The following is a 27,148-nucleotide window of genomic DNA, read 5'->3' as shown; positions in this document are numbered from 1 at the left end:
GTGTAGCAAATAACACAACCCAAATCTTGCCATTTGTAGAAGTGGCTTGTGGGGAAAAAATTTGTTGTTTAGGATGGCTGAGGATCCAACTATGCCCCAAGCCAGTTTAACTTCAAGACTTAGCCAGCTAGTCCTAGGGACTTTTGTTTAGTGAGAAGGTGTTTAACAAACAGTGTTACAGATCTCTGGACACCCCTCCCCCTCGCCCCGGATAAGCCACTGCTAATGAGCCTTAAGTTCTTTAAATGTGTTTAAAAGTCTAATTTCTTAAGTGCAAATTCCTTTCCTACACTGGTTGTTTCTTGGTCTTCTTTTGAAAGGAGTCTCCCCTTCAGTGCTTTGAGGAAATAAGACTCTCCCCCCCTTTTTTTCCACCAACATCCTTCTTTCTTGCAGACAAAGATATGTTGAGCTGCTGGACCGGATTCCCAGGCAGATGAGGAATGTCTACAAAGAAATGGTGGCCCAGAGGATATTGGACAAGCACCTCACTGAGGAATTAATCAGATTCAAGGAAGCTGTAGGAAAGCTGACAAGGTCAAGAACTTGATTGCTGTTTTCCCTACCAGCTTTGTGATCAAAAGTTGCGATAGCGCAAGGCAACTAAAGTTACTGTTCTGTTCAACCCCAGGGAACTGCAGGTGGTCCGAGATCATGACCACAAAGCAACCATCGACGCAGAAATGGCCCATAAAAACCTCACCAAGGCAATGTGGGAGGCTGAGTTGAATGCAAAGTGAGTTCCAGATTAAGGTTGGAATGATTGCTAAACAGTATGGGGTCAGCTCCTGTGACTCCCTTCCACTAATGGCAGAGCCTTCCACAGGCACAAGCAGCCGTGCTTTTGTGAAAGGAGTGTGTTGTGCTTGAGGAAGGTTCCATCCTTAGCAGAACAGAGTCACAGGATCTGACCCATACGGTCTGTGCCAGATGTATAATATTTGTTTCCTTCCTCTCTTCTTGCAAGGGTCTGGACATGATGTCGCATCCCAAGTTTAGTTCAGGACCAAGATTTTTGGGAACTCAGAAGCAATTGGTAGATCGTCTTAACCAGCGAGGGTTTGGGGGGAGGGCAGTGCATAAAGGGTGTATGGCTTGAAGAATGTGACTATTCTGCATGTGTGTCCGCTTATTCAGACATATAAAGAAGTAGCCATGATACATCTTAAAATACATGGACGGAGCAGAGGGCTATAATTTATTCCTGAACAAATTCAACATCACATCTTGGATCATTGCTATAAATCACCACACTCCCTCAAAATTCTTTCCTGCCACCTTCCCTTCTTTTCTCTTCCCTCCCCAAACCTGTTATGATGCTTTTGAGTGAGCGGCCTTCAACTCAAACGATTCACAATGACTCAAGCAAAGGCAACAGGAAGCCCATTTCCTAGTTACTACTTGGCCTCAGCTTGTCTGAGAGATTTGGGCCAATTTTGTTAAGAGTTCCTCACTGGTTATAGAATCCAGGTAGCTGCCCTCTAGGTACTACAGTTTAGCACACTGCTATACATTATGTCTGCTACTATCTTTTTTCTTTTGCTTTTTTTGCTGTCAAGTCACAGCTGACTTATGGCGACCCCTGGTTTTCAAGGGAAGAAATGTTCAGAGGTGGTTTGCCATTGCCTGCCTCTGTGTCATGCCCCTGGTATTCTTTGGAGGTCTCCCATCCAAATACCAGCCAGGGTCAGGGCTGAGAGTGCATCACTGGCTCAAGGACACTCAACAAGCTTCCATGGTGCGAGTGGGGATTTGAACCTGGGTTTCTCAGGTCCTAATCCGACACCTTAACCACTACACCACACTGGCCACTATCTTACTCCAGTGATTTTGCCTGCTTCTCACTTGCTAAGGGAAATGAGTTAAACACAGAAAGAAAAGCCCCATTACCCCCAACAGTTCCTTTATCTCAGCATTATGTTAAGGCAGACGCCTCCAGGCATGTCAAATTGACTGAATGATAGAATCATAGAGTTGGAAGGGACCACCAAGGTTATCTAGTCCAACCCCCTGCACAATGCAGGAAATTCACACTACCTCCCCCCCACACCCCCAGTGCCCAGAAGATGGCCAAGGTGCCCTCCCCCCCCCATGAACTGCCTAAGTTCATAGAATCATCATTGCTGACAGATGGCCATCTAGCCAATGCTTCAAAACCTCTAGGGAAGGAGAGCTCACCACCTCCCTAGGAAGCCTGTTCCACTGAGGAACTGCTCTAACTGTTAGAAAATTCTTCCTAATGTCAAGATAAGAACATAAGAAAGGCCCTGCTGGATCAGACCAAGGTCTATTAAGTCCAGCAGTCCTTTCACACAGTGGCCAACCAGGTGCCTTTAGGAAGCCACAAACAAGACGACTGCAGCAGCACCATCCTACCTGTGTTCCACCGCACCCAAAATAATAGGCATGCTCCTCTGATACTAGAGAGAATAGGTATGCAGCATGACCCGTATCCATTCTAATAGCCATGAATACCCCTCTCCTCCATGAATATGTCCACTCCCCTCTTAAAGCCCTCCAAGCTGGCAGCCATCACCACATCCTGGGGCAGGGAGTTCCACAATTTAACTATGTGTTGTGTGAAAAAATATTTCCTTTTATCTGTTTTGAATCTCTCGCTCTCCAGCTTTAGCAGATGACCCCGTGTTCTAGTAATATGGGAGAGGGGGGAAAACTTCTCCCTGTCCACTGTCTTCAAACCATGCATAATTTTATAGACCTCTATCATGTCTCCCCTTAGCCGCCTTCTTTCCAAGCTAAACAGCCCTAAGCGTCCTAACCGCTCCCCATAGGACAGTTGCTCTAGTCCCTTAATCATTTTAGTTGCTCTTTTCTGCACCTTCTCAAGCTCTGTAATATCCTTTTTTAGGTGTGGTGACCAGAACTGTACACAGTATTCCAAGTGTGGTCTCACCATAGATTTGTACAAGGGCAGTATGATATCAGCAGTTTTATTCTCTATTCCTCATCTAATTATGGCCGGCATGGAATTTGCCTTTTTTACAGCAGCCGCACACTGGGTTGACATCTTCATTGAGCTATCCACCACCACCCCAAGATCCCTTTCTTGGTCTGTCGCTGCCAGCACAGATCCCATCAGTGTATATGTGAAGTTGGGATTTTTTGCCCCAATATGCATCACTTTACACTTGCTCATATTGAATCTCATTTGCCATTTTAATGCCCATTCTTCCAGTATGCAGAGATCCTTCTGGAGCTCTTCACAGTCCGATTTTGTTTTAACCACCCTAAATAATTTGGTGTCATCTGCAAACATGGCTACTTCACTGTTTAACCCCAACTCCAGGTCATTGATGAACAGGTTGAAAAGCACCCGTCCCAACACAGATCCCTGAGGCACCCCACTGCTCACATCCCGCCATTGTGAGAACTGACCATTGATTCCTACTCTCTGCTTCTTATTTTTCAGCTAGCTCTCAATCCATAAGAGGACTTGTCCTCTTATCCCATGACTATGAAGTTTGCTTTACAGTCTTTGGTGGGGGACTTTGTCAAAAGCTTTTTGGAAATCCAAATACACAATATCCACAGGCTCATTCCTGTCCAGATGCTTATTGATGCTTTCAAAAAAACTCTAATAGGTTAGTGAGACAGGACCTACCCTTACAGAAGCCATGGAGACTTCACCCTTCTATATGCTTGACAATTCTATCTTTAATAATGCTTTCCACTAATTTACCCGGAACAGACATTAAGCTAACTGGCCTGTATTTTCCTGGGTCCCCCCTGGAACCTTTTTTATAAATGGGTGTTACATTGGCCATTCTCCAGTCCTCTGGTACAGAGGCTGATCGAAGGGACATATTACATATATTTGTTAGAAGTTCAGCAATTTCCCATCTGAGTTCTTGAAGAACTCTAGGATGAATACTGTCTGGTCCCTGTGACTTGTTAGTTTGCAGTTTGTCTAGACATTCTAGGACTTCCTGCCTTGTTACCACTATTTGCCTCAGTTCCTCATTTTCCCCTCTCCAAAATCTCTGTTCAGGAGAAGGAATCTGCCCTGTATCTTCAACAGTGAAGACAGATGAGAAGAATTCATTTAGTTTTTCAGCAATCGCTTTATCCTCAGAGTTCCTTTACTCCCATTGTCATCCAATGGTCCAACCGCTTCCCTAGCTGGTTTCCTACTCCTAATATACTTAAAGAATTTCTTATTGTTTGTTTTGATGTGTTTAGCAATAAGCCCCTCAAAATCTTTTTTTTGCATCTCTAATTATCTGCTTGTATTTCCTTTGTGCAATTTTGTGTTTGCTTCTGTTCGCCTCGTTTGGGCAAACCTTCCAGCCTCTGAAGGAAGACATTTTTTCTCTAATTGCTTCCTTCACCTTACCTGTTAGCCATGGTGGTGACCTCTTGGACTTATTACTGCCTTTCCTTACCTGCGGTATACAAGCTAGCTGAGCCTCTAATAATGTGGACTTGAGTAACCCCCAAGCCTTTTCAAGAGATTTAACCCTCTTAACTGTTCCTTTCAACTTTCTCTTTACCAGTTTTCTCATTTTAGAGAAGTTCCCTCTTTTAAAGTCAAAGGTAATTGTATGAGATTTCCCAGTCACTTTCCCACTTACATCTAAATTAAATTTGATGCCATTGTGATCACTATTGCCAACTGGCTCAACTACACACACATCCCGCACTAAGTCACCGGCAGCACCACAGAGTATTAAATCCAGGATCGCTTCCCCTCTGGTTGGGTCTATGACCAACTGTTCGAGGGCACAGTCATTTAGGATGTCTAAAATTTTTATCTCTTTGGCTTGTCTGGAACATACGTTTAACCAATCAATATGAGGGAAGTTGAAGTCTCCCATTATTACTACTTCGTTACCTTTACATGCTTCCCTAATTTCATTCTCCATCTCAAGATCACCCTGAGCCATTTGGTCAGGGGGCCGGTAGAACGTCCCCAGTACTAAATCTCTTTTGGGGCCCAGAATCGTCACCCATAAGGATTCTGTGGACGAGTCTGCCCTTTTTATAGTCTCTATCTTATTAGACACTATGCCTTCCTTGATATACATAGCAACACCCCCTCCAATACGCCCTCCCCTGTCATTTCTATACAGTTTGTAACCAGGGATGACTGTATCCCACTGGTTCTCTCCCCTCCACCAGGTTTCTGTAATGCTCACTATATCTATGTTTTCTCTTAAAACCATGTACTCTAATTCCCCCATTTTTGCTTGGAGGCTTCTAGCATTAGCATAGAAACACCTCCACACTGTTTCTCTCTTTCGACTTGCCTGGCATGTGCCTTTGGGCATCTTTAAGTGGCTATCCATCATTTTTTTTTCTATTCCCTTTCATGTCTAAGTAATTCCTATGTGGGCAATCTGAAGCAATTTTCCCTTTGTCCGTATGCATTGAGTTTGCCCGAACCGGATGCTTCTCAGCTCCTGTCGGCTTTCCCCCCAGGTTCAGTTTAAAAGCTGCTCTGCCACCTTTTTTATATTACGCGCCAGCAGTCTGGTTCCATCCTGGTTCAAGTGGAGCCCATCCCTTTTGTATAGGCCCGGCTTGTCCCAAAATGTTGTCCAGTTCCTTACAAATCTAAAGCCCTCTTCCCTGCACCACCATCTCATCCACGCATTGAGACTCACCAACTGTGCCTGCCTAGCTGGTCCTGCACATGGAACAGGTAGCATTTCTGAGAAAGCTACCTTAGAGGTCCTGGCTTTTAGTCTCCTGCCTAGCAACCTAAATTTGGATTCCAAGACCTCCGGACTACATTTCCCCACATCGTTGGTGCCAACATGCACCACAACCACTGGCTCCTCCCCAGCACTATCTACCAGACTACCTATATGACGGGTAATATCCGCAACCTTCGCACCAGGCAGGCAAGTCACCATGCGGTCCATGCACCCGCCAGAAACCCAGCTATCTACATTCCTATGGATTGAATCCCCCACTACAAGAAGCCCCCCTCCCCTCTGAGGCATATCCTCGGTACGAGAGGATATCTGTTCATCCACCAAGGAAGAGGTCCCTTCTAAGGAACCACATTCCCCTACCTCAGTGAGATGGCCTCCTTCCCCAAGGGCTCCATCATCCGTGACTGGCAGGTTGCCGTCACCTTGGGACTGGGATGTGACTATTTCATCCCCGGAGTCCTTAGTCACCTCTCTCTCTGCCTGCCTCAGCTCCTCCAGTTGAGCTACCTTGGCCTCAAGGAAGTGAACTCGCTTCCTGAGAGCCAGGAGCTCTTCGCACCGAGCACATGGAAACTTCTGATTTAATTTTAACCCGTTGGTTCTGGTCCAACCTTCTGAAGCAACAGAAAACAACTCCTCTATATGACAGCCCTTCAAGTATTTGAAGATGGTTATCATATCCCCTCTCAGTCTTCTCCTCTTCAGGCTAAACATACCTAGCTCCTTCAATCTTTCCTCATAGGGCTTGGTCCCCAGACCCCTCACTATCTTTGTTGCCCTCCTCTGGACACGTTCCAGCTCATCTACATCTTTCTTAAATTGCGGTGCCCAAAACTGAACACAGTACTCTAGGTGAGGTCTAACCAGGGCAGAGTAAAGCGATACCATCACTTTGCGTGATCTGGACACTATACTTCTGTTGATGCAGCCCAAGGTCGCGTTTGCCTTTTTAGCTACCGCATCACACTGCTGACTGAAGGGCTTGTCCAGATTGCACAGCAGATGAGACTGGCTATACATGCTGAATGTATACATGGTGAGTGTCACGTGTAGCTTAGACTCCTGTCCAGCCTAGCCAAAATGAAGCCTGTTTAACTTCCCCTGAAGCAGGCACATCTCTTCCTCATTTTATTTGCACAACAACCTTGTGAGGCTGTGTGTGTGACTGGCCCAAGGTCACTCAGCAAGCTTAACAGTATAATGTGGGCTAGCCACCACACTAATAGGATGGGTGAGAAGAGTGATCTGTATTGGATGCCGTGTAGGCGGTTAATGGAACCCTGGTGAGGGGAATGGCAGCGTGCTCTTAACTTTTCATGTTTTACTCTCTTAAGCCTTTTGGATGAGTACCGTGAGCTGTATGAATTGCAGAGAGCAAGACTTGAGGCCCAGATTCACCAGTTAACTGAAGAGAAGGAACTCTGGAGTGGCGTGGCGTATGACCTTGCCCTCAAGGTAGCGGGAGAAAGAGGCCCAGAGACCTCTTGCTTCTGAAATCTCCATTTTGATTGTTTTAAATATTTTCTCATTTATGAAATTGGTCGTTTCTGATAAATGTTGCAGACTATATTTTTGTCTCCTTTATCCTTGTTGAGTGAGCGTAACACTTTTCATTTTGTACTAGCTGTCCCAAAAAGACTGCATTCAGACATCATGTCAAACCTTGATTCATTGGTGACCTGCATGAACCTGGCTTGTTTTGCTTGCTCACCTTTATATCTGACAGTGGAGGCCCTCTGAGCAGGGCTTCCACTCAAAACCTTAACCAAGTTCATATGGGAGCGGGCAGTCTATCAGAAACCCAGTTCCCAGACTTCTTAGGGCTTGATAGGTAAAAAACAATACTTTGAATTATGCCCTGAAACAAACGATTAGCCACTGAAAATGGCGAAGTATTGACAAGATGTGATCACTTCTCCATATCCCAACCAACAGTCTAGCTATTGTGTTCTGAACAATCTCCATAGACTACCCCACATGTAACACATTGCAGTCATATAACTAGACTAATACGGGTAATGAGTGATACTCTTCTTCCCTACAATGCCTAAACCAGCAGGGAGCAGGCAGCAAACCAAACAGGACCCAGAAGAGGTTTAAAAAGGTCCTAATTTTTTTCTATGGCCTTTTTTGCATGGTCAATTTTGATGCTCGCTCAAAGCTCATTTTAAAAATGCGACTTTAAAAATGCCTTTTCATGGTCCCGACGCAAAAGGAGAAGTTTTACTCCCCCACACTCGCCTGCTCCTTTGTTCCTGTTTTCAGAGCCATTAGATAGGCATAGCTAACGCGCCTCTGTTGTTTTGCATTATTCCTTGAGGAGGATTCTTCACGGCAAACACCAAAGGTTGCGTTAAATGGGCTCTTTTGTAATGCGAAGCAGGTATGCGCCGGCTTCTCAGTCACTTCTGGAATGACGGGTCAGTGTGCAAAATTCAAAAAAAAAATATGTGGGGCAATTCAGCCTGGAACACTCTGCTAATTACCATGCAAAAATGGCCTATGTGTCTTCCCTGGACTGTGCATTCAAATGTGTGTTACGAGTTCTCTGCTGGGTACTTAATATGTGAACCCAATTCAGGTTGGGTCCATGGTGGAGAGGGAGAGGGGGCTTCAGCCTCCTCCCCCCCGTACTGTTTTCTCAACCTAAAACAGCCCCGAGAAGTGCTATTTGTGGGGCTCCGTTCACATTGCTGGGGTACATCTAGGTTTCCCCAAAGGGGCAAATAGTTCCCCTTGGGGCTGCTTCAGGGTGGGCAAACAATGTGTGTGGGGGAGCTTAGCTGACTCTTTCTTGTGCCCTGTCGCCCCAATCAAAATTGGGCATGTGCATGCCTGGGATTATGTTTCTAGCACAGAACTTGGAGTACATGTTTGGATCATAGGGACCTGGGGATAACAAAACATGAAGTCAGGCTCAAAGGTCAGAGCAGGACAAGGAGTGGAAGAAAGCGCAGCAGGCGTCAGGCAAAGGCAGAGAACGTTATCTGGAGCTGCTGACCAGCTCTGTCCAGCAGCTTCTGGTTCTAGTGCAGAGGTTGTTGGGAAGATGCAGCCAGGAATTTTGCTGCATTCCAAGCCAAGGCATAGCCTAGCCGAAATGATTTCTGACCCCAAGAGGGTATGCATGTTTGTGTAGAGATGCTTACAGAGACTCAGCGCATCTCACAGTAAATAATTTGGATGTAGTCCCTGTGTGTGTGTGTTTGTACTAACGTTGCCAACTGTGGGTTGGGAAATTCCTGGAGATTTTTGGGGGGTGGAGCCTGGGGAGGGTAGGGTTTGGAGCAGTGAGGGACCTCATTGGGTTATAATGCCACACAGTCCATCCTCCAAAGCAGCCATTTTCTTCAGGGGAACTGATCTGTACTGTCTGGAGATCAGTTGTAATACTGGGAGATCCCCCAACACCACCTGGACGCTGGCAAGCCTAGTTTGTATCCTTCTTTTGGCTCCATATACATAGGGTCAGGTTGCAGATATTTTAATTGCATCTCTAACCAGCTCACAAATGTCCAGCTATCTTTTTCTCTCTCTCCATTCTAGTCCCTTTAATCATCTTGTAATGTGCCTTTCCAGGTGATCGAAAAGAACAAGGTGATCTTGGCTCGCAGGCTGTATGCCAGTGAAAAGGCTTGGACCAATGTCATGAGACACTTCACTGTCCTTTTGGCATCAGAGGTAGGCCTTTGACCCAGGAGGCTAGATAGTGTGATGTGGTGGTACTGAAGGAAACTGTGCTACTTCTGCAGTTAAAACCCAACTTCTAGAGAGGTTGGGTATGTGATTGCCTAAGAGGCCCTGTATTCCATAATCTTGGGGCCAACTCATACATTACAGTCTCCTCTTGAACCCCACCCCCCTATGTCTGCCACAGGTGCTTTGGGAGTTCCATGCTTAGAGTTTAGAGAATTCCCAGGAACCCTTGGACCAGATTTGGATTGGGATCGTGGCACGTGATGCTAGGATGCTTAAACCTCCCCCTCCGCACCATTTTCGCAGCTTGAAATGGCCTCGGGCGTTAAAACGGAGCTATTCTGCCAGGCTTATGGTTGAGGACAGCTGCATTTTTTCATCAGTGCTGGACTCCCTGTCTCTCCCTGCCTCTTTTCTTTAACATCTTTATTTAGGTTGACTACTAGGTAGGGGGATTACCTGCTCTTTGATTATTCCTCATCGGTCCTGCGTACCAGATACACCACTGAGGAATGTACTTTATTTTATTTAATGTGTTGATTCTCCTGTACGCCTCTCTGAGCCCGGCTTTTGTCAGAGAGAGTGGCATATAAGAACAATAATAAGTAAATAGCTGTTCCTTGGGGTTGTTTTAAATCAGGAAATGGCGGGGTGGGGAAGGATTAAGCCTCTTCTCCATGCATACCACAATCCTGGTCCACCTTGGGCCTGCACACCCCTCGGTCTGTGTTCCCGAGCATGGAACTACCAGATCACATTTGATTTACAGAACTCGGAGTGGATGTGTGGGGAACACCAGGACTTTGTAATGTGTGAACTGGCACTTCGGAAGAGGTTGCTCTGCTTGTGGGATGGAATCCAGACTGGCACTTAAGAGAAAAAGGAAATCAACTCATATGTTTCCCTGTGCTGGTTGTGAAAGATATTGCATTAGTGGTATCTTAAGTAACATTGCGGGGTTGTTTTTTTAATCACAGCAAGTATTCTTGTGCTTAGTTAATACTATTCCCCCCCTTGTTCTATGTTACTCTCATTATTGGTGGGGGGCAACCTACTGCTTTTTCTGGGCACTGTGGGCCAAATTAAGCACCATCTGGAGTTTTTAAGGGTTTTTAATTGGGTTTTATTGTTTAATTTTAGAATTATTACTTTTATTGTTAATATTGATATTTGATGTTCCCCGCCCTGAGCCTGGTCTTGGCCGGGGAGGGCGGGTTATAAATTGGATAAATAAATAAACACTCATACATAAACTGGAGGGGAATTTTTCCTGTGCAACACTCTAATGTGAGGTGAAAGGAAGCCGTTCCATCAGTAGAACACGTTTTCTGCCAAGGGCAAAGGACATGCTTGGATTTCACTAATGTGCCCAGTCTGTCCCTGTTGTATTGGCAGGAGTGTCCCTTATCCATCTTTTATAATGCCACTCTGGAAAGATCAGCAAGGACCATCCAGCAGAACTGTACCTAGGTTAGTAGAAGCCATTTTGATATTCAGCACCCTTTCCTTGCACGGAATCAAGAGTGTCCAAGTCCAAAACAGTAGTTTTGAGGCACCAGCTTGCTAAGAAGTCTGTGTTTGAAGCTCGGCCAAGTTTGGTAGCAAGCAACCAAGTTGGGTGGCTTGTAACCCGTTGAACACTGCTATCCATGGAGCAAATTTTCCTTACCTCCCACCATCCCCAAATACCCTCCCCGCACATGCGTATCCTGGGACAGTGGTGACCTCCATGAACAGTGTGAAGGGGGAAGGAGGTGAAAATTACACACCAGTTTGTGGATATCTTCTACAGGATCCAGCCCATTGTTTGCTATTGTCCCCAAAAAGACTATGAGTACAGTTGAAGCCAATGCACATGCATTCCTCTCAGCAGTATCCAAGCAGCATCAAAGAATGTATGTATACATATGTGTCCTGACCTGGATGGCCCAAGCTAGCCTGATCTCATCAGATCTTGGAAGCTAAGCAGGGTCAGCCCTTGTTAGTATTTGGATAGGAGACCACCAAGGAATACCAGGGTTGCTGTGCAGAGAAGGGCACTGGCAAACCACCTCTGTTAGTCTCTTGCCATGAAAACCCCCAAAAGGGGTCGCCATAAGTCGGCTGCGACTTGACGGCACTTTACACACACACACATATATGTAGCCTGTCCTCCAAAGATGATTCTGGGAATGAATATACATCAATAAAGTTAATGTAGTTCCATGGCTTGTGCTTGTTGTGTAACCTTGGACTAGCACAGTATTTCCCAAACTTTTGATACTGGCGATGCAGGTTAAATTTTTTTTTTCTGGGTCAAAACTGGAGGCAGATTTCACACTGCAGTCAAAAGGTACATATGCATTTTCTCAATCTGCCTCCCTGTAAGCAGTCGTTCTCCTTGCATCTCGGAGTTATCCTGATTAATTTTGCTTCCCGGCATCCTACTCTCTTCAGTGCCCAGTCCGTCAGGGCGCCAGGATGGTATCACAGTGGTAAATCTTGCCAGCTTAACTTAGGCTATAGCGGCAGTGTTAACTGAGGCTGTGGCAGCCACCACGGCTCAGATACTGGGGGTGGTGGGGAAATCAATGCTGCATGTTTTTGCAACTGAGCTATGAGGGTCAACCAACATTGGGCTTAGACGGGATATAATCCAGAAACAGGCAAAATAATAGAATCATAGAGTTGGAAGGAACCACCAGGGTCATCTAGTCCAACCCCATGCACAATGCAGGAAATTAACAACTACCTCACCCCATACCCCCAGTGACCCCTACTCCATGCCCAGAAGATGGCCAAGATGCCTGTCCTCTCATGATCTGCCTAAGGTCATAGAATCAGCATTGCTGACAGATGGCCATCTAGCCTCTGCTTAAATCCTCCAGGGAAGGAGAGCTTACCACCTCCCGAGGAAGCCTGTTCCACTGAGGAACCGCTCTAACTGTTAGAAAATTCTTCCTGATGTCTAGATGGAAACTCTTTTGATTTAATTTCATCCCGTTGGTTATGGTCCAACCTTCTGAGGCAACAGAAAACAACTCTGCACCATCCTCTATATGACAGCCCTTCAAGTACTTGAAGATGGTCATCATATCCCCTCTCAGTCTTCTCTCCAGGCTAAACATACTCAGCTCCTACAACCTTTCCTCAAAGGACTTGTTCTCCAGACCCCTCACCAACTTCATTGCCCTCCTGTGGACACGTTCCAGAGGAGAATGGCTGAAAGGCTGGGACTGATGGCTGTACTCAGCAGCTAGCCCCATGTCCTGCGCTTAGTGCTCTTAAGAGCAGATGACCCAATTTCAATGCACCCAAAGAGTATTGCAATTGTAAGTTCTTGTTCATGTGTACTATGGGGATGAGCCAAAAGTATTATTTCCTCAGCAGATCTCCATCAGAGGGAAGGTTCTTTTCAAAAATAATGTGACTTTTATTAATTAAAAGTATAATTTATTATGTCGCCCCCACCCCCCTATTTTCCTCTGCTCAGGATGCCAAGGATCTTTCTAGTATGCAGCAGCTGACACAGGAGTACCGAGAACTCTTGTGCCGAATTGGCACAGAGGTGAAGCAAGCTGAAGAATCTAGCAGGGAGCAATTAAATATAATTCAGAATGGCTTGAATGGATGGCTCAGTTTCTTCCGGGATCGTGTCCTGTGAGTCTTGAGTGGTCTTGTATTTCTTTGGTGTTTATGCACTGTATAACTAGGCTTGCCAACTGCCTGGAGGGGGGGGAAGGTTCCATCACTTTAATAGAGGCTGAATGGGGTGTTATATTTCCAAATTGTGATGTTGACTTTCATTTCATGCAATGCCTCAGCTCTCCATTTCTACACATTAAGCCTCTAATACGGGGACAAAAATTTTTTTCAGGCCTGTTGGTAGCCCTTTGTCTACTGCATTCACCTTGTCATTAGAATAGCCAAGAAACTTGGAGGGTTTCGCTACATATAGGTCTCACTGTAGTAATGCTTAAGCTACAACCATAACTCCAGTTTGTTTGGGGTATCAAGTACTAAATTAAGGCTGTTCTCTCGAATTCTAAATTGTGAAACTGCCTCCAGTTTCTGTCTTTGCCCCTTCCAATTAGCTCTGAGAGATGTTACCTTCCAAAGGCTAGGGTAATCACCCAAGGAACATGAAGGTGGTTTTGTCAACTCCCTGAGGCAACTCCGGTAACACTTTAAGCATATTAATAGACCTGTGCACATGGATGAAGGCAGCCCAGCCTTAGAACAATGTGCTATTAAAAGGTACTTCAGTTTCTTCCATTGTCTCTCAGGAAATGTGCTGACTATATCCAGCTCTATATTTCTTTGTCCAGACTACATGGTGCTGCAGTAATGGACCTGAGCAGGTGCTTGGTTGCTGTGGTTAAATGGCTATGGTTGAACACGTTGAAATTAAACCCTGACAAGATGGAAGTGATTCTGATTGGAAAGGCTCGGATCTTGGACACTTAAGTGCTGCCCGTGTTTAATGGGGTTCAACTGACTCTCACTGACTCCAGTGAAGAGTGGGGGGGGGGGCTATACTGGCTCCAGCATGATTACCGGAGAAGCAAGTTAATGCTGCTGGAAAACATGCTTTCTTCCATCTTCATTTAGCCCAGAGGATCGCTCCCTACCTTGATCCAGCAGATCTGGCCACATTGATCCATGCTGGGAACCCAATAGGACAATGGCATTTCCTAGGGTTGATATCTGTAACCACAAACCAGACACGTTTTGGCCTATTGGGCCTTCATCAGTGGTCAATTGCCCTACTAGGTTGATAACTGCACACATTGTATATGAGAGACATATACAAACCAGTATTACAACAAGGAGCCCCGTGGCGCAGAGTGGTAAGCTGCAGTACTGCAGTCCCAAGCTCTGCTCACGACCTCAGTTCGATCCCAACAGAAGTTGGGTTTAGGTAGCCGGCTCAAGGTTGACTCAGCCTTCCATCCTTCTGAGGTTGGTAAACTGAGTACCCAGCTTGCTGGGGGTAAAGGGAAGATGACTGGGGAAGGCACTGGCAAACCACCTCATAAACAAAGTCTGCCTAGTAAATGTTGGGATGTGACATCGCCCCATTGGTCAGGAATGACCCGGTGCTTGCACAGGGGACCTTTACTTTTACCTATTACAACTAGAACCAATCTGACCAGATGTTTGAGTAATTGGTAATAGATTTTACAACCTATATACATGCCTGGTTTGATTTAAACTGTTTGTACATGTATTGTCGAAGGCTTTCACGGTCAGAGTTCATTGGTTCTTGTAGGTTATCCGGGCTGTGTAACCGTGGTCTTGGAATTTTCTTTCCTGACGTTTCGCCAGCAACTGTGGCAGGCATCTTCAGAGTAGTAACACTGAAGGACACTGTCTTTCAGTGTTACTACTCTGAAGATGCCTGCCACAGTTGCTGGCGAAACGTCAGGAAAGAAAATTCCAAGATCACGGTTACACAGCCCGGATAACCTACAAGAACCAATGTTTGTACATGTATTTATTTCTGTAAATGTGTGCAGGCTTAACATGGATTTTAATTGACCCAGCTTCTGTTTTTAGGTTGGGTTTTATTCCCCCTTTTTTCTTCCACATTGATCCATGCTACAGTAACCTCAGGGCTGGACTATTGTAATGCATTCTACATGAACCTGCCCTTGGGGACAACTCAGAAACGCCAGCTGGTACAGAACTCTGCAGCTTGATAACTATTGGAACAGGGCCCCCCGGCCTTTTAAAGCCTGTGGGCACATTTGGAATTCTGACTCGGCACAGTGGGCACAGCAACAAAATTGCTTTCACAGGTTGGCTGCCACAAGGGGCGGAGCCAGCCACAAAACGATTGCCACAGCTAAACTTCAGGAACATAGTGCAGATCCATGTGCTGCGGTGGAAGCTACTGCCAAAGCAATATTTTAAAAAATCTGCTCAGCCAATAAGAACATAAGAACAGCCCTGCTGGATCAGACCACGCCCCATCAAGTCCAGCAGTCTGTTCACACAGTGGCCTACCAGGTGCCTCTAGGAAGCCCCCAAACAAGATGACTGCAGCAGCACCATCCTGCCTATGTTCCACAGCACCTAAGATAATAGGCATGCTTCTCTGATCCTGGAGAGAATAGGTATGCATCTGACTAGTATTCATTTTGACTAGTAGTCATGGATAGCCCTCTCCTCCATGAACATGTCCACTCCCCTCTTAAAGTCTTCCAAGTTGGCAGCCATCACCACATCCTGGGGCAGGGAGTTCCACAGTTTAACTATGCGTTGTGTGAATCAAAAGCCTTGCTGGGCAAAAATCCTACCTGGCCCTTCCTAAAAACACTTGGCAGACACTAGAAAAGGTGCCGGCAGGCACCATGGCAGTCGCAGGTACCATGTTGGGGACCCTGATTTGGAAGCTGGGCACAATGAACATTTTACATCTACCCTACAGGCGCTCCATTGGCTATCTGTTAGGGTCAAACTACACAATACTTTTTTTAATAGGACCAGGACCTGACTTGCCGTCTCTGAAGCCAAACAGCAGGTGTGGAGAACATTGTTTATAAAGCTGGCAGGGGCCCACTTTGTGTTGGGCCCAGGGCTGGATTTAGGTTTGATGAGGCCCTAAGCTATTGAAGGTAATGGGGCCCTTTATATGTCCAGCTGTCCTTTGTCAACAACAAATTGTCGCTGTTTTTTGTGTTGAATATATCAGTGGTTCCCAACCTGTGGGTCATGACCCCCAAGGGGGTAGCGAAGGGTTTTCTGGGGGGTCGTCGCCACGTTACTTTTACTTGTAATTATTTTTAGAGGAACCGGGCTGAACCATAACATGGCGTGTGGGGGGGTGGGCAGTAGACGTAGAGAGAACAAGAGAGTCGTGCGCAAAGCTTCGGTTAGAACGTGCTTGGCTTCGGGAGGTACCATTCGAGGCCCAAGCCCGCCCTTCCCCTAGTTTCTCTCCCACCCCCCGCCTAGGGGGAGGTGGACGCCGCCAGCGCTCGCACTCACCTCAGCATCCACTGTGGCCATGGCCGGAGCAGCCCCGGAGCGTAGCCCCGCCCCTTTCGGAGGCTTCCATCGCAGTCTGCGCGTGCCCCTCCCCCACCCACTTCATTCATTCGCGAGGGAGGGAGACACCCGCCACCGCCTCCCCAGGAGTAGCTGCGCATGCGCTGCCCCTAACCCGCGACAATGGCGTCACCCTCAATGGCTGTCATGGCGGCGCCTACGAGACCCTCTTTCCGTACAGTGATATTTTGCGTGCGGCGCTAGGAAAGCACGTGGCGGGGGGGGGGGAGGGGAGATGGCCGCAGCTGGTGGGAGGGGGAGGGGAGATAAAGCAAAGTCAAGCTCCACAGTTCCTTGGATGCATCAGTACCAGGATCATGGAAGAACGCAACCCATTCACTAAATTATGATATGTGTGAAGAGGTGAACTTTATATAAAAATCTGCAATCTTTCTGCAATCTTTATTGTTACAGCCAAAGGCCAGCATGCATACAAATTACAATCAGTAGTTATATAATGAGAACCAAAAAAAGGAAACTGTATAAAGTCAGAAGCTAAAAACCCTGGTTGAACCTGGTTATTAGTGACAGCCATCTCAACAATGACTATTATTTTAAAAAGTAATTAAAATTAGAGTATCAGTAGTACTGAAATAAGCAAATACTATCATTAAAATGATTAGTAAAGTGTGTATGATAATAAAATAGACTAAAAGCAATAATAAATAGTCCTCCAATCAGAATTATATTCTGAAAAATCTATTTTTAATGTGTTTTCTTTATCCTATTGAAAATGTCATTTTATGGCTTTATGCAAATGTGGCGGGGGTCGCAGGTTACTGGGCAATTGTAAAAGGGGGTCGCGACTCGAAAAAGGTTGGTAATTTATGGACCTAATAGGTATCTAAAGCCATTTGCACATAACAAAATATGTATTTTATCAAAGTAATTGTTGATTTTGGAAATGTACATCCAGTTTTTTTCCCTTTACATTTTTTGGGCCCCCCCAGCTATAGCTTGTTTAGTTTATACGTAAATCCAGCATTGGTTGGGCCCACAGTGTGGGAGGCGGAGGAGTTCTTGGCTTCGCCTATGTTCTGCTATTTTCTCAAGCTGAAATGGCCGTGGAGGGGAGTTTACCCCCATTTTAGAGCTGCACTTGCATGGAATACGTCATGCAGTAATTCCATCTAGGGCCATTTCAGCTTAGGGAAACAGCATAGCAGGGAGGTAGGAGACCCTTCTCCCCTGATACTGAAGTCCTGATCTGAATTGGGCCCCTCACAGACTTTAGAAATGATGTTCCCAGCAGCTGCTCGGTGGCTGTGAGGAAAACAAGTCTGGTCCATTCATTGTATTGTGTACTTAGGTGAAGTGGTTAAGAGGGGTGGTTTGGAGGGGTGGAGTCTGATCTGGAGAACCGGGTTTGATTCCCCACTCCTCCACGAGTGGGGGAGGCTAATCTGGTGAGCTGGATTTGTTTCCCCACTCCTACACATGAAGCCAGCTGGGTGACCTTGGGCTAGTCACAGCTCTCTCAGCCCCACCTACCTCAAAGGGTGTCTGTTGTGGGGAGGGGAAGGGAAGGTGATTGTAAGCAGGTTTGATCTCCCTTAAGTGGTAGAGAAAGTCGGCATATAAAAACCAACTCTTCTTCTTCTGATTACCTGGTTGAATTCAAGGTGCTGGTTATCACCTGCAAGTGGTCTAGGACCACCTCTCTCAGTAGGCGGGTGGGGTATAAATGAAGCTATAGGAAATAATTCAGAGAATAATTCTTTGGAATGTCATTCTTACCTTCTGTCTTTGACCCTGCAGCGGAAAAAAAGTTTACACTTCTGCAAAAGGAGCTGCCATGTTGGATGAAATCATGGTGGACCTCAAAGACTGGGAGATGGTAAGGGCTTTTTAGTACCAGTTATAAATTCCACTGTATTACGTGGGTTCCCCAATCTTTTGGGGCCTCTGGGTATCTTTGGAATTCTGACACAGGGTGCTCGGCGCAACCACAAAATGGCTGCCAAAGGAAGTGGAGCCAACCACACACACAGGAAGCCCAAGTGCAAGTAACAAGGGGGCTAATTATATATGTATATGTGTGTGTGTGTGTGTGTGTGTACATTGTCACTTGCATGTAAAAGGGTGCAGCATCAGCAGCCTACTTTCTCCCAGTCAAAATTATCTCTATGCTCACAGGGGAAATAATATTGAGCCCTGCTGGTGGTGGTGGAAAGTCCTGTCAAGTCACAGCTGACTTTTGGTGATCCCCGTGGGGTTTTCAACGCAAGAGACACTGAGGGGTGGTTTGCCTTTGCCTGCCTCGGCATATTGGACCCTGGATTTCCTTGGTGGTCTCCCGTCCAAATATTAACTCCCTTTAGTAATGAACAAGATACTCACGAATTTAGAACGAAGGGACCATCTTGAACTATGTGATGGTGCCAGAAGGTGATGCGCACCCTCCTTCCGGGGACAGAGCACCCCATCTTTTCCAGTGCTCCCAGATTATCTTGAATTTTTAACCATTCCAACTTTTCAAAGACTTTTCTTCTTGGCCAGACATAATGCCTTACCCCTCTGAATTAACTGGCAGATTTTTCTCAATCTAACAGAGAGTCTTCTCATGTGGGAAGGTAAACACAGAAACACTAACCCATTTTTTATTCAGTTGTGATTTATATTCTTCTATCAGATCTTATTTGATTACTCCATTGATTTCACACTTTCCTATGTAATCTGTCTGCTGTCTGGTAATGATAAGGCTGTTACTCTATCTGTAGTTTACTACTTAAAAGTCACTTTGAAGATACGTCGAAAGTTATAATCTAGTTATGCGTAAATGCTCATTTGCATACAGGTGCTCTTTTTTGCACTGGAACTGGTATTAACTAGGCAGGGCTCAGCTAGTGGAGATAATTTCAGCAAGCAAATGGTTAAGCACTCTGTCTCACCCCGCTTTATCATTCCCTGAAATTGGAAACCTCTCACAGTTGCAATAAAGTAAGGAGGGGGGAGGTCAGTAGGCACTTTGCTAGTCTCCTTCATTGCATCTGCTTTTGACCCTGAGACAAACATAAGAAAGGACATGGTGGATCAGACCAAGGCCCATAAAGTCTAGCAGTCTGTTCACACAGTGGCCAACCAGGTGCCTCTGGGAAGCCCCCAAACAAGACGACTGCAGCAGCACCATCCTGCCTGTGTTCCAATGCACCTAAGATAATAGGCATGCTCCTCTGATCCTGGAGAGAATAGGTATGCATCATGACTAGTATCCATTTTTACTAGTAGCCATGAATACTCATCTCCTCTATGAACATGTCCACTCCCCTCTTAAAGTCTTCCAAGTTGGCAGCCATCACCACATCCTGGGGCAGGGAGTTCCACAATTTAACTATGTGTTGCATGAAAGATGTGAGCACCCCAGAAGGCTGTAGTGTCCAGTCAACTTTGGCAAGGCTTTCAGGAGCCAACAGCGGTGCTTGTTGCCTTTTCTTTCAGATCCTGAACAAGCAGTTGGATCTGTATGGGGGGGACGTGCACCTGGCCAGGAAAGAGCCCCTGGTGACAGCAGAAAAGCTTCAGAGACAGTGGATGGAGCTGGGAAATGCTGTGCTCAGCCGCCACAAGACTCTCAAGGGCAAGATGCCCCCCGAGTGGAAGCTGCTGGAGAATGTCAACAAAAACTGCAAACAACTCTGTCAGCAGTACGCGATCCGGATTGGTGGGGAAAACGGTGAGAAGTGAACATGGGTTGTGGCGATGCTGGGGGAGAACTAAATTTGAGAAATACTGGGCCATGGCTAACATGGTCATTTAAAGATATAGACTCATTCACTTACCTGTTGAACTCTCGGGTTCACTGTCACCTCGGTTGTGTGGGTTGGGTTTTGCTCAATTGTGAATATTATATGGAATGTACACTTGATATTCTATAATGTGTTGTCATGTTTGAAATAAGTTTTTGTGGATATAGCATATGATATTATAGCCTAGTGTTTTTATTTTTTTATTCCGTTTCCAACAGACATAAGAGCAAAATTATGCTACAGAGTGCGAAATAAAAGTCATCCTATCTTCCAGTAAATATTCCACCAAAGAGGCCTCAGAGGTGTAAGGGTGGAGAAACTGAGATAGTAGGGGAGTAGTTAAATTATTTCTGTCATCGTGATAATATTCACAATGAAGCAATATATGTACTAGCGTCTCTACCACATCCATAGAGCAAGAACGTTAGCGCATCTCTCTTGGGCAATGAAGAAACCTTTCCGAAAGTACAGTTGATGGAAGGGCATCAAATCGGGCCATCATTGTTGGGGGTTCAACTGTGCGACACAAGTGGGGCCAGGGTTTTCCCAGCTGACTCACTCGTACATTTGGGGGACTTACCTCACAAACCAATCCGTGGCTCTATGCGGTTTGGAGCACTGCAAAGGGAGGGGGAGGAGGGGCTTGTGCCTTCACCCCTTCACTCCCCCCCCCAGCAGCCCTGTTTGTCCTTCCCTCAGGCTCCATGTCTCCTTGGTCACATGGTCCCAAGGAATGGGCAAGAAGAGGCCCCCCCCCGCAAGCGTTTCCACTATAAAAAATGAAGCAGGAGTGAAAGCAGAAGCCCCTCCTCTCCCCCTCATATAGGGCTGCTGGGTCCTCCCTCTCCTCTGGCGGGATGCTACTCTGTGTATATTGGGAATGTGCGCATGTGCGCACTCACGCCAATGCACACACAGCACTTCCGGTTTAGAACCGAAAGTGCCGCCTCACAAGGGGCCTTATACCTCTTAGTTTGAGTAGCAAAGCAGCCCTTTACCACTCAAACTAAGAGGTATAAGGCCCCTCTCGAGGCAGAACTTCCGGTTCTAAATCGTAAGTCGATACCGCGTGCATGCACGTTTGCCCGTCAACCCTCAGGTGGTTGGCGGGCAGAGGGGTAAATTGCCAGGGATTTGCCCGCCACCAGCAGGCACCTGGCAACCCTACCCTCAAAGCCACACCAAGCAAATGACAGGTTTTTAAGGTGAGTCCTCCAAAGCATGTGTGACTGTGAGTCAGGTTGCGGGGGGCAGGGTCCTTGATAGGGTTGCCAGGTCCCTCTTTACAACCAGCTGGAGGTTTTGGGGCAGAGCTTGAGGTGGGCGGGGTTTGGGGAGGGGAGGGACTTCAATGCCATAGAGTCCAATGGTCAAAGCGTCCATTTTCTCCAGGTGAATTGATCTCTATCGGCTGGAGGTCAGTGGTAATAGCAGGAGATCTCCAGCTAGTACTTGGAGGTTGGCACCTACCAACTTTTTTTAGGGCTTTTGCTCAGCATGGCTTCTGATTGACTGTTGGAGATGTAATTGGCTCTGCAGAAGTTTTAAAACGTTGCTTTGGCAGCAGCTGCCACCACAGCACAAGGATCTGTGTTACTGAAGTTAAGTTGTGGCAACCGTTTTGTGGCTGACTGCCTCCTACAGGAGCCATTTTATGGCATCCATTTTGTTGCTGCGCCCACCATGCCATGTCAGAATTCTATATGTGCCAGCAGGATCAAAAAGGTTGGGGACCCCTGAGACTTTTATGCTTGGCTGTTTCCCTCGCCGTCACCCCTCTGATGACTTTGGGTCTTTGTTTTGATTATGCGCGCCATTTCTGACAGTCAGAGGTCGCCTCGCTCTCCCCCTGCATTTCTTTGTGTTTTGCCCAGCTTTTCAGGGACCTGTTTTATTACGAATTTGAAAAAGTGGGCAAAGTGCAGGGAAATGCAGGGGGAGAGTGAGATGACCTCTCACGGTTGGAAACGGCATGCATAATCAAAACAAAGACCCAAAGTTGGGGGGGGGTGACCATGAGGGAAACAGCCATAAAAGGCCCTTGACTAGACCATGGAAGAACAATCGCTGTTAGATAGGTAGCCTATCCTAATAAGTGGCACTTTGGGCCAATTCTGAGTCTCAGATATTAACAGAAGAGAATGTATGGATGATCATCTGTGTCGATGAGAACTGACAGCGGGCCTTTCTCAAGGACAGCAGTCGGAGGAGTTGGCCCCATTGCTTGCTTTTCTAAATAGGCTTCTGTGAATGCTAGGTAAGGATGGTGATTTGTCTTTAATGCCTCCTTTTAAAGTAGATGACAGCAGATTGACAACTTGTAATTCAGGAACATTTAAATCTGTCTTGTGCCTTCTGTTAATCCCCCTTGTCCTTCTAGATCCCAAAGTTTTATTTCTCGTTTATTTTTGTGTTTGTATGTTCTCCAGGGGTCACGAGGATTTTAACAAGTTTGATGACTAGTTTAGAAGACTGGACTTTCAGATTGTTAGCCAGCAAGCAAAAGTCTGGGATGCTTGAAAGTGACTGGGTGAAGTTTTTCCAAACTGTTAATGACTGGCTAATTCAGTTGGCTGATCTGTTGAAGTTCACTGGTTCCTGTGAAACTCCAGAGGACCGAAGGCTTAGAATAAATATTATCCCGTAAGATAAGATTCATTTCAGGATTTTTGGGTTTTCTCTCTCTGGAGCACTTGCTGTTATCTGATATATCTGTGTTAGGAAAGTCATTTGGCAGCCATACATATAGGTGCTTGTATTGGCCAATGTGGTGGAAAGAGCTGTCAAGGAATCCTGGACTTGCTTGGTGGTCTCCCTTCCAAGTACTAACCAGGGCCCACCCTGTTTAGCTTCTGCGATCTGATGAGATTGGGCTAGCCTGGTCCATCCAGGTCAGGGCATGTTGGCCCATAGCAAAATCCCCAAACAAATGGCATGTTTAAGTGCCATTTGGGAGCCAGCATAGTTTAGTGGTTAGTGTCTTGCACAAGGATGTGGGACACCCACGTTTGAATCCCCTCTCTGCCATGGAACCTTGGGCCAGTCAGGCACTCTTGGCCTAATCCACCTCATGGAATAGTTGTGAGGATGAAATGTGGTAGAGGAGAATGAAACTGCTTTCTCCCCATTGGGTAGAAAAAAGGTAAAGGTTGTCCCTTGTGTAAGCACCTGGTCATTACTGACCCATGGGGTGACATCACATCCCGACGTTTACTAGGCAGGCTATGTTTATGGAGTGGTTTGCCATTGCCTTCCCCAGTCGTCTACACTTTACCCCAAGCAAGCTGGATACTCATTTTACCTACCTCGGAAGGATAAAAGGCTGAGTCAACCTTGAGCCGGCTACCTGAAAGTGACTTCAGTCGGGGTCGAACTCAGGTTGTGAGCAGAGCTTTTGACTGCAGTACTGCAGCTTATCACTCTGTGCCTGGGGCTCTCTATTGGGTACAAAGTCAGTGTATAAATGAAGTAAATACAATAAAAATAAATGTAATAACTTTTATTAAGATCAACCCAATTAACACAACACAGCACGCAAGCTTTTGAGTTCTTCGGAACTCTTTTTCAGACTGGATTTTAAAGGGAGGAAAAGAGGGATGGAGAACAAGTTCTTTTAGGCCAGGGGTCGGCAAACTCACTAGTCAAAAGAGAGAAATATCAACAGTACAACGATTGAGGTTTCTTTTGAGAGCCAAATTTCTTAAACTTAAACCATATAGGTAGGTACACTGTTTATTAACTTAATAAACTTTAATTAAAGTTTTAAGTCTTAATTAAACTATAGGTACACTGAATAAAACTTGATATCATACTTAATAGTGGTCTTATTTATTGATAAAAATTAAATTGTAAGTCCCTGCCATTTCCCCCTCCCCGTCCGGAGTCCTCGTCTGGAGGCCTGGTCTACCGCCATAAAAGCCTGTTGGTCGACCTGGCCTCCGGCTGAGTCCCATTGGGAGGCCAGGTCTACCCATTGGCTTTCTTGGCAGTAGAACTGGCCTCCGGAGGCCCATAGAAGCCAATTGGTAGATCTGGCCTCTGAAGGGGGACTTTTTTCCCCTCCTCGGAGTCCAGGTCTACCGCCAAGAAAGCCAGTGGGTAGACCTGGCCTCCCAATGGGACTCAGCCGGAGGCCAGGTCTCCCAAAGGAAGCCCATCCCGCCCAACAGCTGATAGGCAGGGGGGGCAGGAACCGCTGAGCTGCCCGCCCAGCAATCGCGCGGCTAGAGGGGAGGGGAGGCTTTAGCCTCCCAACCATTGAGGGCAAGGGAAAGGGGGACCCGGCCATTCTCCACTGCTGGGGGTGGGGAGAAACAGCGTGCCCGCTCGCCCGCTCTCTCTCTCAGGCGCGCTGGCTCCGCAACCCGGCTGCCGGCGCGAGCGGGCACAAGAGCAGGGGCTCCGAACCAAGTTCGGAGAGCCGCACTCAACGGGCAGTTTGCAGACCCCTGTTTTAGGCCGTGATCTTAAGACCTCTGTGCTGTGTAGAATGACAGGCACAGGTAACAGGTTGCGCCCTTGGCATCCTGGGAACAAGAAACGAGGAAGCCATCCATTTGAAAACACCATCGATAGCTGATCCAGTGTCTGGCTGGCTGTGAGGGAATTGTAATTCATAGAATTTTGAATGGAGTAGGTGTGGAAAGGCTGCCAACCTCGGCTGTGTCCATTTCCTTCCTTCTGAGGCTCAAGGAAGACTCGAGGCACACAGCATCAGCTGATCTTTTATGCATGGCTGTTTCACTCGCTGTCACCCCTCCAATGACTTTGGGTCCTTATGTTGATTATGCATGCTGTTGACGACAGTCAGAGGTCACCTCCCTCTCTCCCTGCCTTTCCCCCTTTTTGCCGTATTTTCAGGGACCTGTTTTATCTCAAATTAAAAATGCGGGCAAAGCGGGAGATACACAGGGGGAGAGCGAGGCAACCTCTGATAGTCGGAAACGGCATGCATAATCAAAACAAAGAGCCGAAGTCGTCAGAGGGGTGACCGCAAGGGAAACAGCCATGCATAAAAGGCCATTGGCAGAATTCTCCCCTCATTGTCCTCGTGTTTGGGACATCATGGGGAGAGTGCATTTCCCTTGCATTTTTCAGCTCAAAATCTTCCTCCCCAAGAGCAGCTGCTGCTCCTGCAAGGGAGAATATATAGGGACCCTGTATCTTTTCCCACAGCAATCAGAAAAGCAACTGGAGTGGGCGATGCAATTGGGGCTAACAAATTATGGGAATTGAAGGGATTCATTAATGCTTTGCTGCTGCTTTTTCACTCTCCAGTGCTATTTTTCATACTTGAGACTGTTTTTCAGCCTCAAGGATTTGGCCTTTTTTTTGCACTTTCCCCCAGCATCCCATCATGTAGGCAGGAGGAAATCTTTCCTGCAGAATTGGTTTAAGTCTGCCCCTTGGCCTGGTGCCAGTTTCACAGTCAGGACATGAATGACCACCCCCCAACTGCACTGGAGCTGTTCTTAGAACTGGCTCTTGCGTAGCATGAACCCCACAGTGTATTTTGGACATAAAATAATCTGATAATTTTTGGAGTATATTTCATCATGATTTTGGGAGGTCTGAGGATTGTAACAATTATGAGACTATACTGTTGATGTGGACTTGTTTTTCTTAAGGGTAGAACCAGAGGAAGTATTCAAGAAGATTCAGCAGTGGCTCCTGACCACCACTAGTGGTTCTGAGAAAGGAAACATCCAACTTACTCAGGAAGTATGCATGCCAGTTTTTGCTAAGATTCTGATAAAGCAGACAGTTCCTGTTGTGTATGTATATAGTTGGGGAGTAAGCAAGGGAGACTTAGGAGCTTGAGTTCTGCACGAAGGATCCTAAACCCTGCTCACCCTATTGGTCAAGCAAACGGACCCCATTGGCTCTAAGCCAATATGTACCATTGGTCACCAGGAGGTTATGTCCCCCTATCACGGATCACGGGGGAGTGGCCGCAGGTGGCCAAGGGGCATATAAACGGGTTGCTCATTGTGTTAACCAGTTCTGTTCCTGTAATCAATAAACGCTTGTTGTTGAACTCCGTCTCCGACCTCATGAATCCTTACCACGCGGACTTAACAGTGGCGACGAAGACTGGAAAGCAACCCGGCTGACCTGCTGAATCACTCCTGCTCCTTCGTTTCACAGTGACCGATAGGCAGCCCGGTCTGCATTGCTGAATCACACGCCGGCTGTCCCACAGCTACTGCCTCGCTCCGCTACCTTGCTGTGTCCAGTTGGCAGCCCGGCCTGATTGTTGATTCACTTGGATTCTCGGGAGAGACGAACACACCACACTCATGTCCACCACCGAGTCGTTGGAAGCTTTCGACATCTCCAACACCGGCGACTGGGAGAGCTACGCTTCCCGAGTCTCTTTCTTCATGGTTGCGAACAAATTCATGGACACTGTGCAGAAGCGGGCGGTGTTCCTCAACGTCTGTGGACCCCGGACCTTCCAGCTGGCCCATACCCTCGTGGCGGGCGTTACCGCCACATCGCCAAGGTCTGCCGCTCGTCGAGGAAACCGTCTCGCCCAGAGAAGAAAGATGGCGCCTCCCGACCGGTCCACGCTCTCTCCGACGACGACTCCGAGTCCCTGTGCCGTGACCGCCGCGACTGCCGCCGCGTCCACACCCTCGCTCTGCACAAAGTCCACGGCGTCAACAAGCTCTCAACTACCGTTTTCATTGAGGGGATGCCTTGCATGATGGAAGTGGATTCCGGGTCCGCCCTCTCCATCATATCTGCGGACACCTTCCGGGTCCTGGCCGAGCACACCCCGATGCCCAAGCTGCAGCCCTCCAGCCTCATCATTACGGACTTCCAACGCCGCCGCGTTCAGGTCAAGGGTGTCGCCTGCGTGAACGTGCACTACGGGTCCCGTACGAGCTGCCTGCGCCTCATCATCGTCAAGGGGCCCCTCGCCAGCCTCCTGGGGTTTGAGTGGTTCAAGGCCCTCGGACTGCAAATCACGGGCCTGCACCACCTCAATAG

General features: G+C 47.0%; 1 protein-coding gene across 1 annotated transcript in view; it reads left to right on the top strand.

The window, feature by feature from the left end:
- AXDND1 (axonemal dynein light chain domain containing 1) overlaps positions 1-27,148 on the top strand; it is a 71,818-nt gene that overhangs the window by 22,220 nt on the left and 22,450 nt on the right. Inside the window, exons 11-19 of the mRNA XM_056844699.1 lie at positions 397-537; positions 632-736; positions 7,013-7,133; positions 9,258-9,359; positions 12,847-13,013; positions 18,165-18,243; positions 19,845-20,079; positions 22,582-22,795; positions 25,780-25,873. Of these exons, the coding sequence (XP_056700677.1) occupies positions 397-537; positions 632-736; positions 7,013-7,133; positions 9,258-9,359; positions 12,847-13,013; positions 18,165-18,243; positions 19,845-20,079; positions 22,582-22,795; positions 25,780-25,873 (1,258 nt within the window). The remainder of the gene's footprint in view (positions 1-396; positions 538-631; positions 737-7,012; positions 7,134-9,257; positions 9,360-12,846; positions 13,014-18,164; positions 18,244-19,844; positions 20,080-22,581; positions 22,796-25,779; positions 25,874-27,148) is intronic.

This window comes from Euleptes europaea, chromosome 2 (genome assembly GCF_029931775.1).
Source record: "Euleptes europaea isolate rEulEur1 chromosome 2, rEulEur1.hap1, whole genome shotgun sequence".
Classification (NCBI taxonomy): Eukaryota; Metazoa; Chordata; class Lepidosauria; order Squamata; family Sphaerodactylidae; genus Euleptes; species Euleptes europaea.
This window is presented reverse-complemented; position numbering and strand designations above follow the sequence as displayed.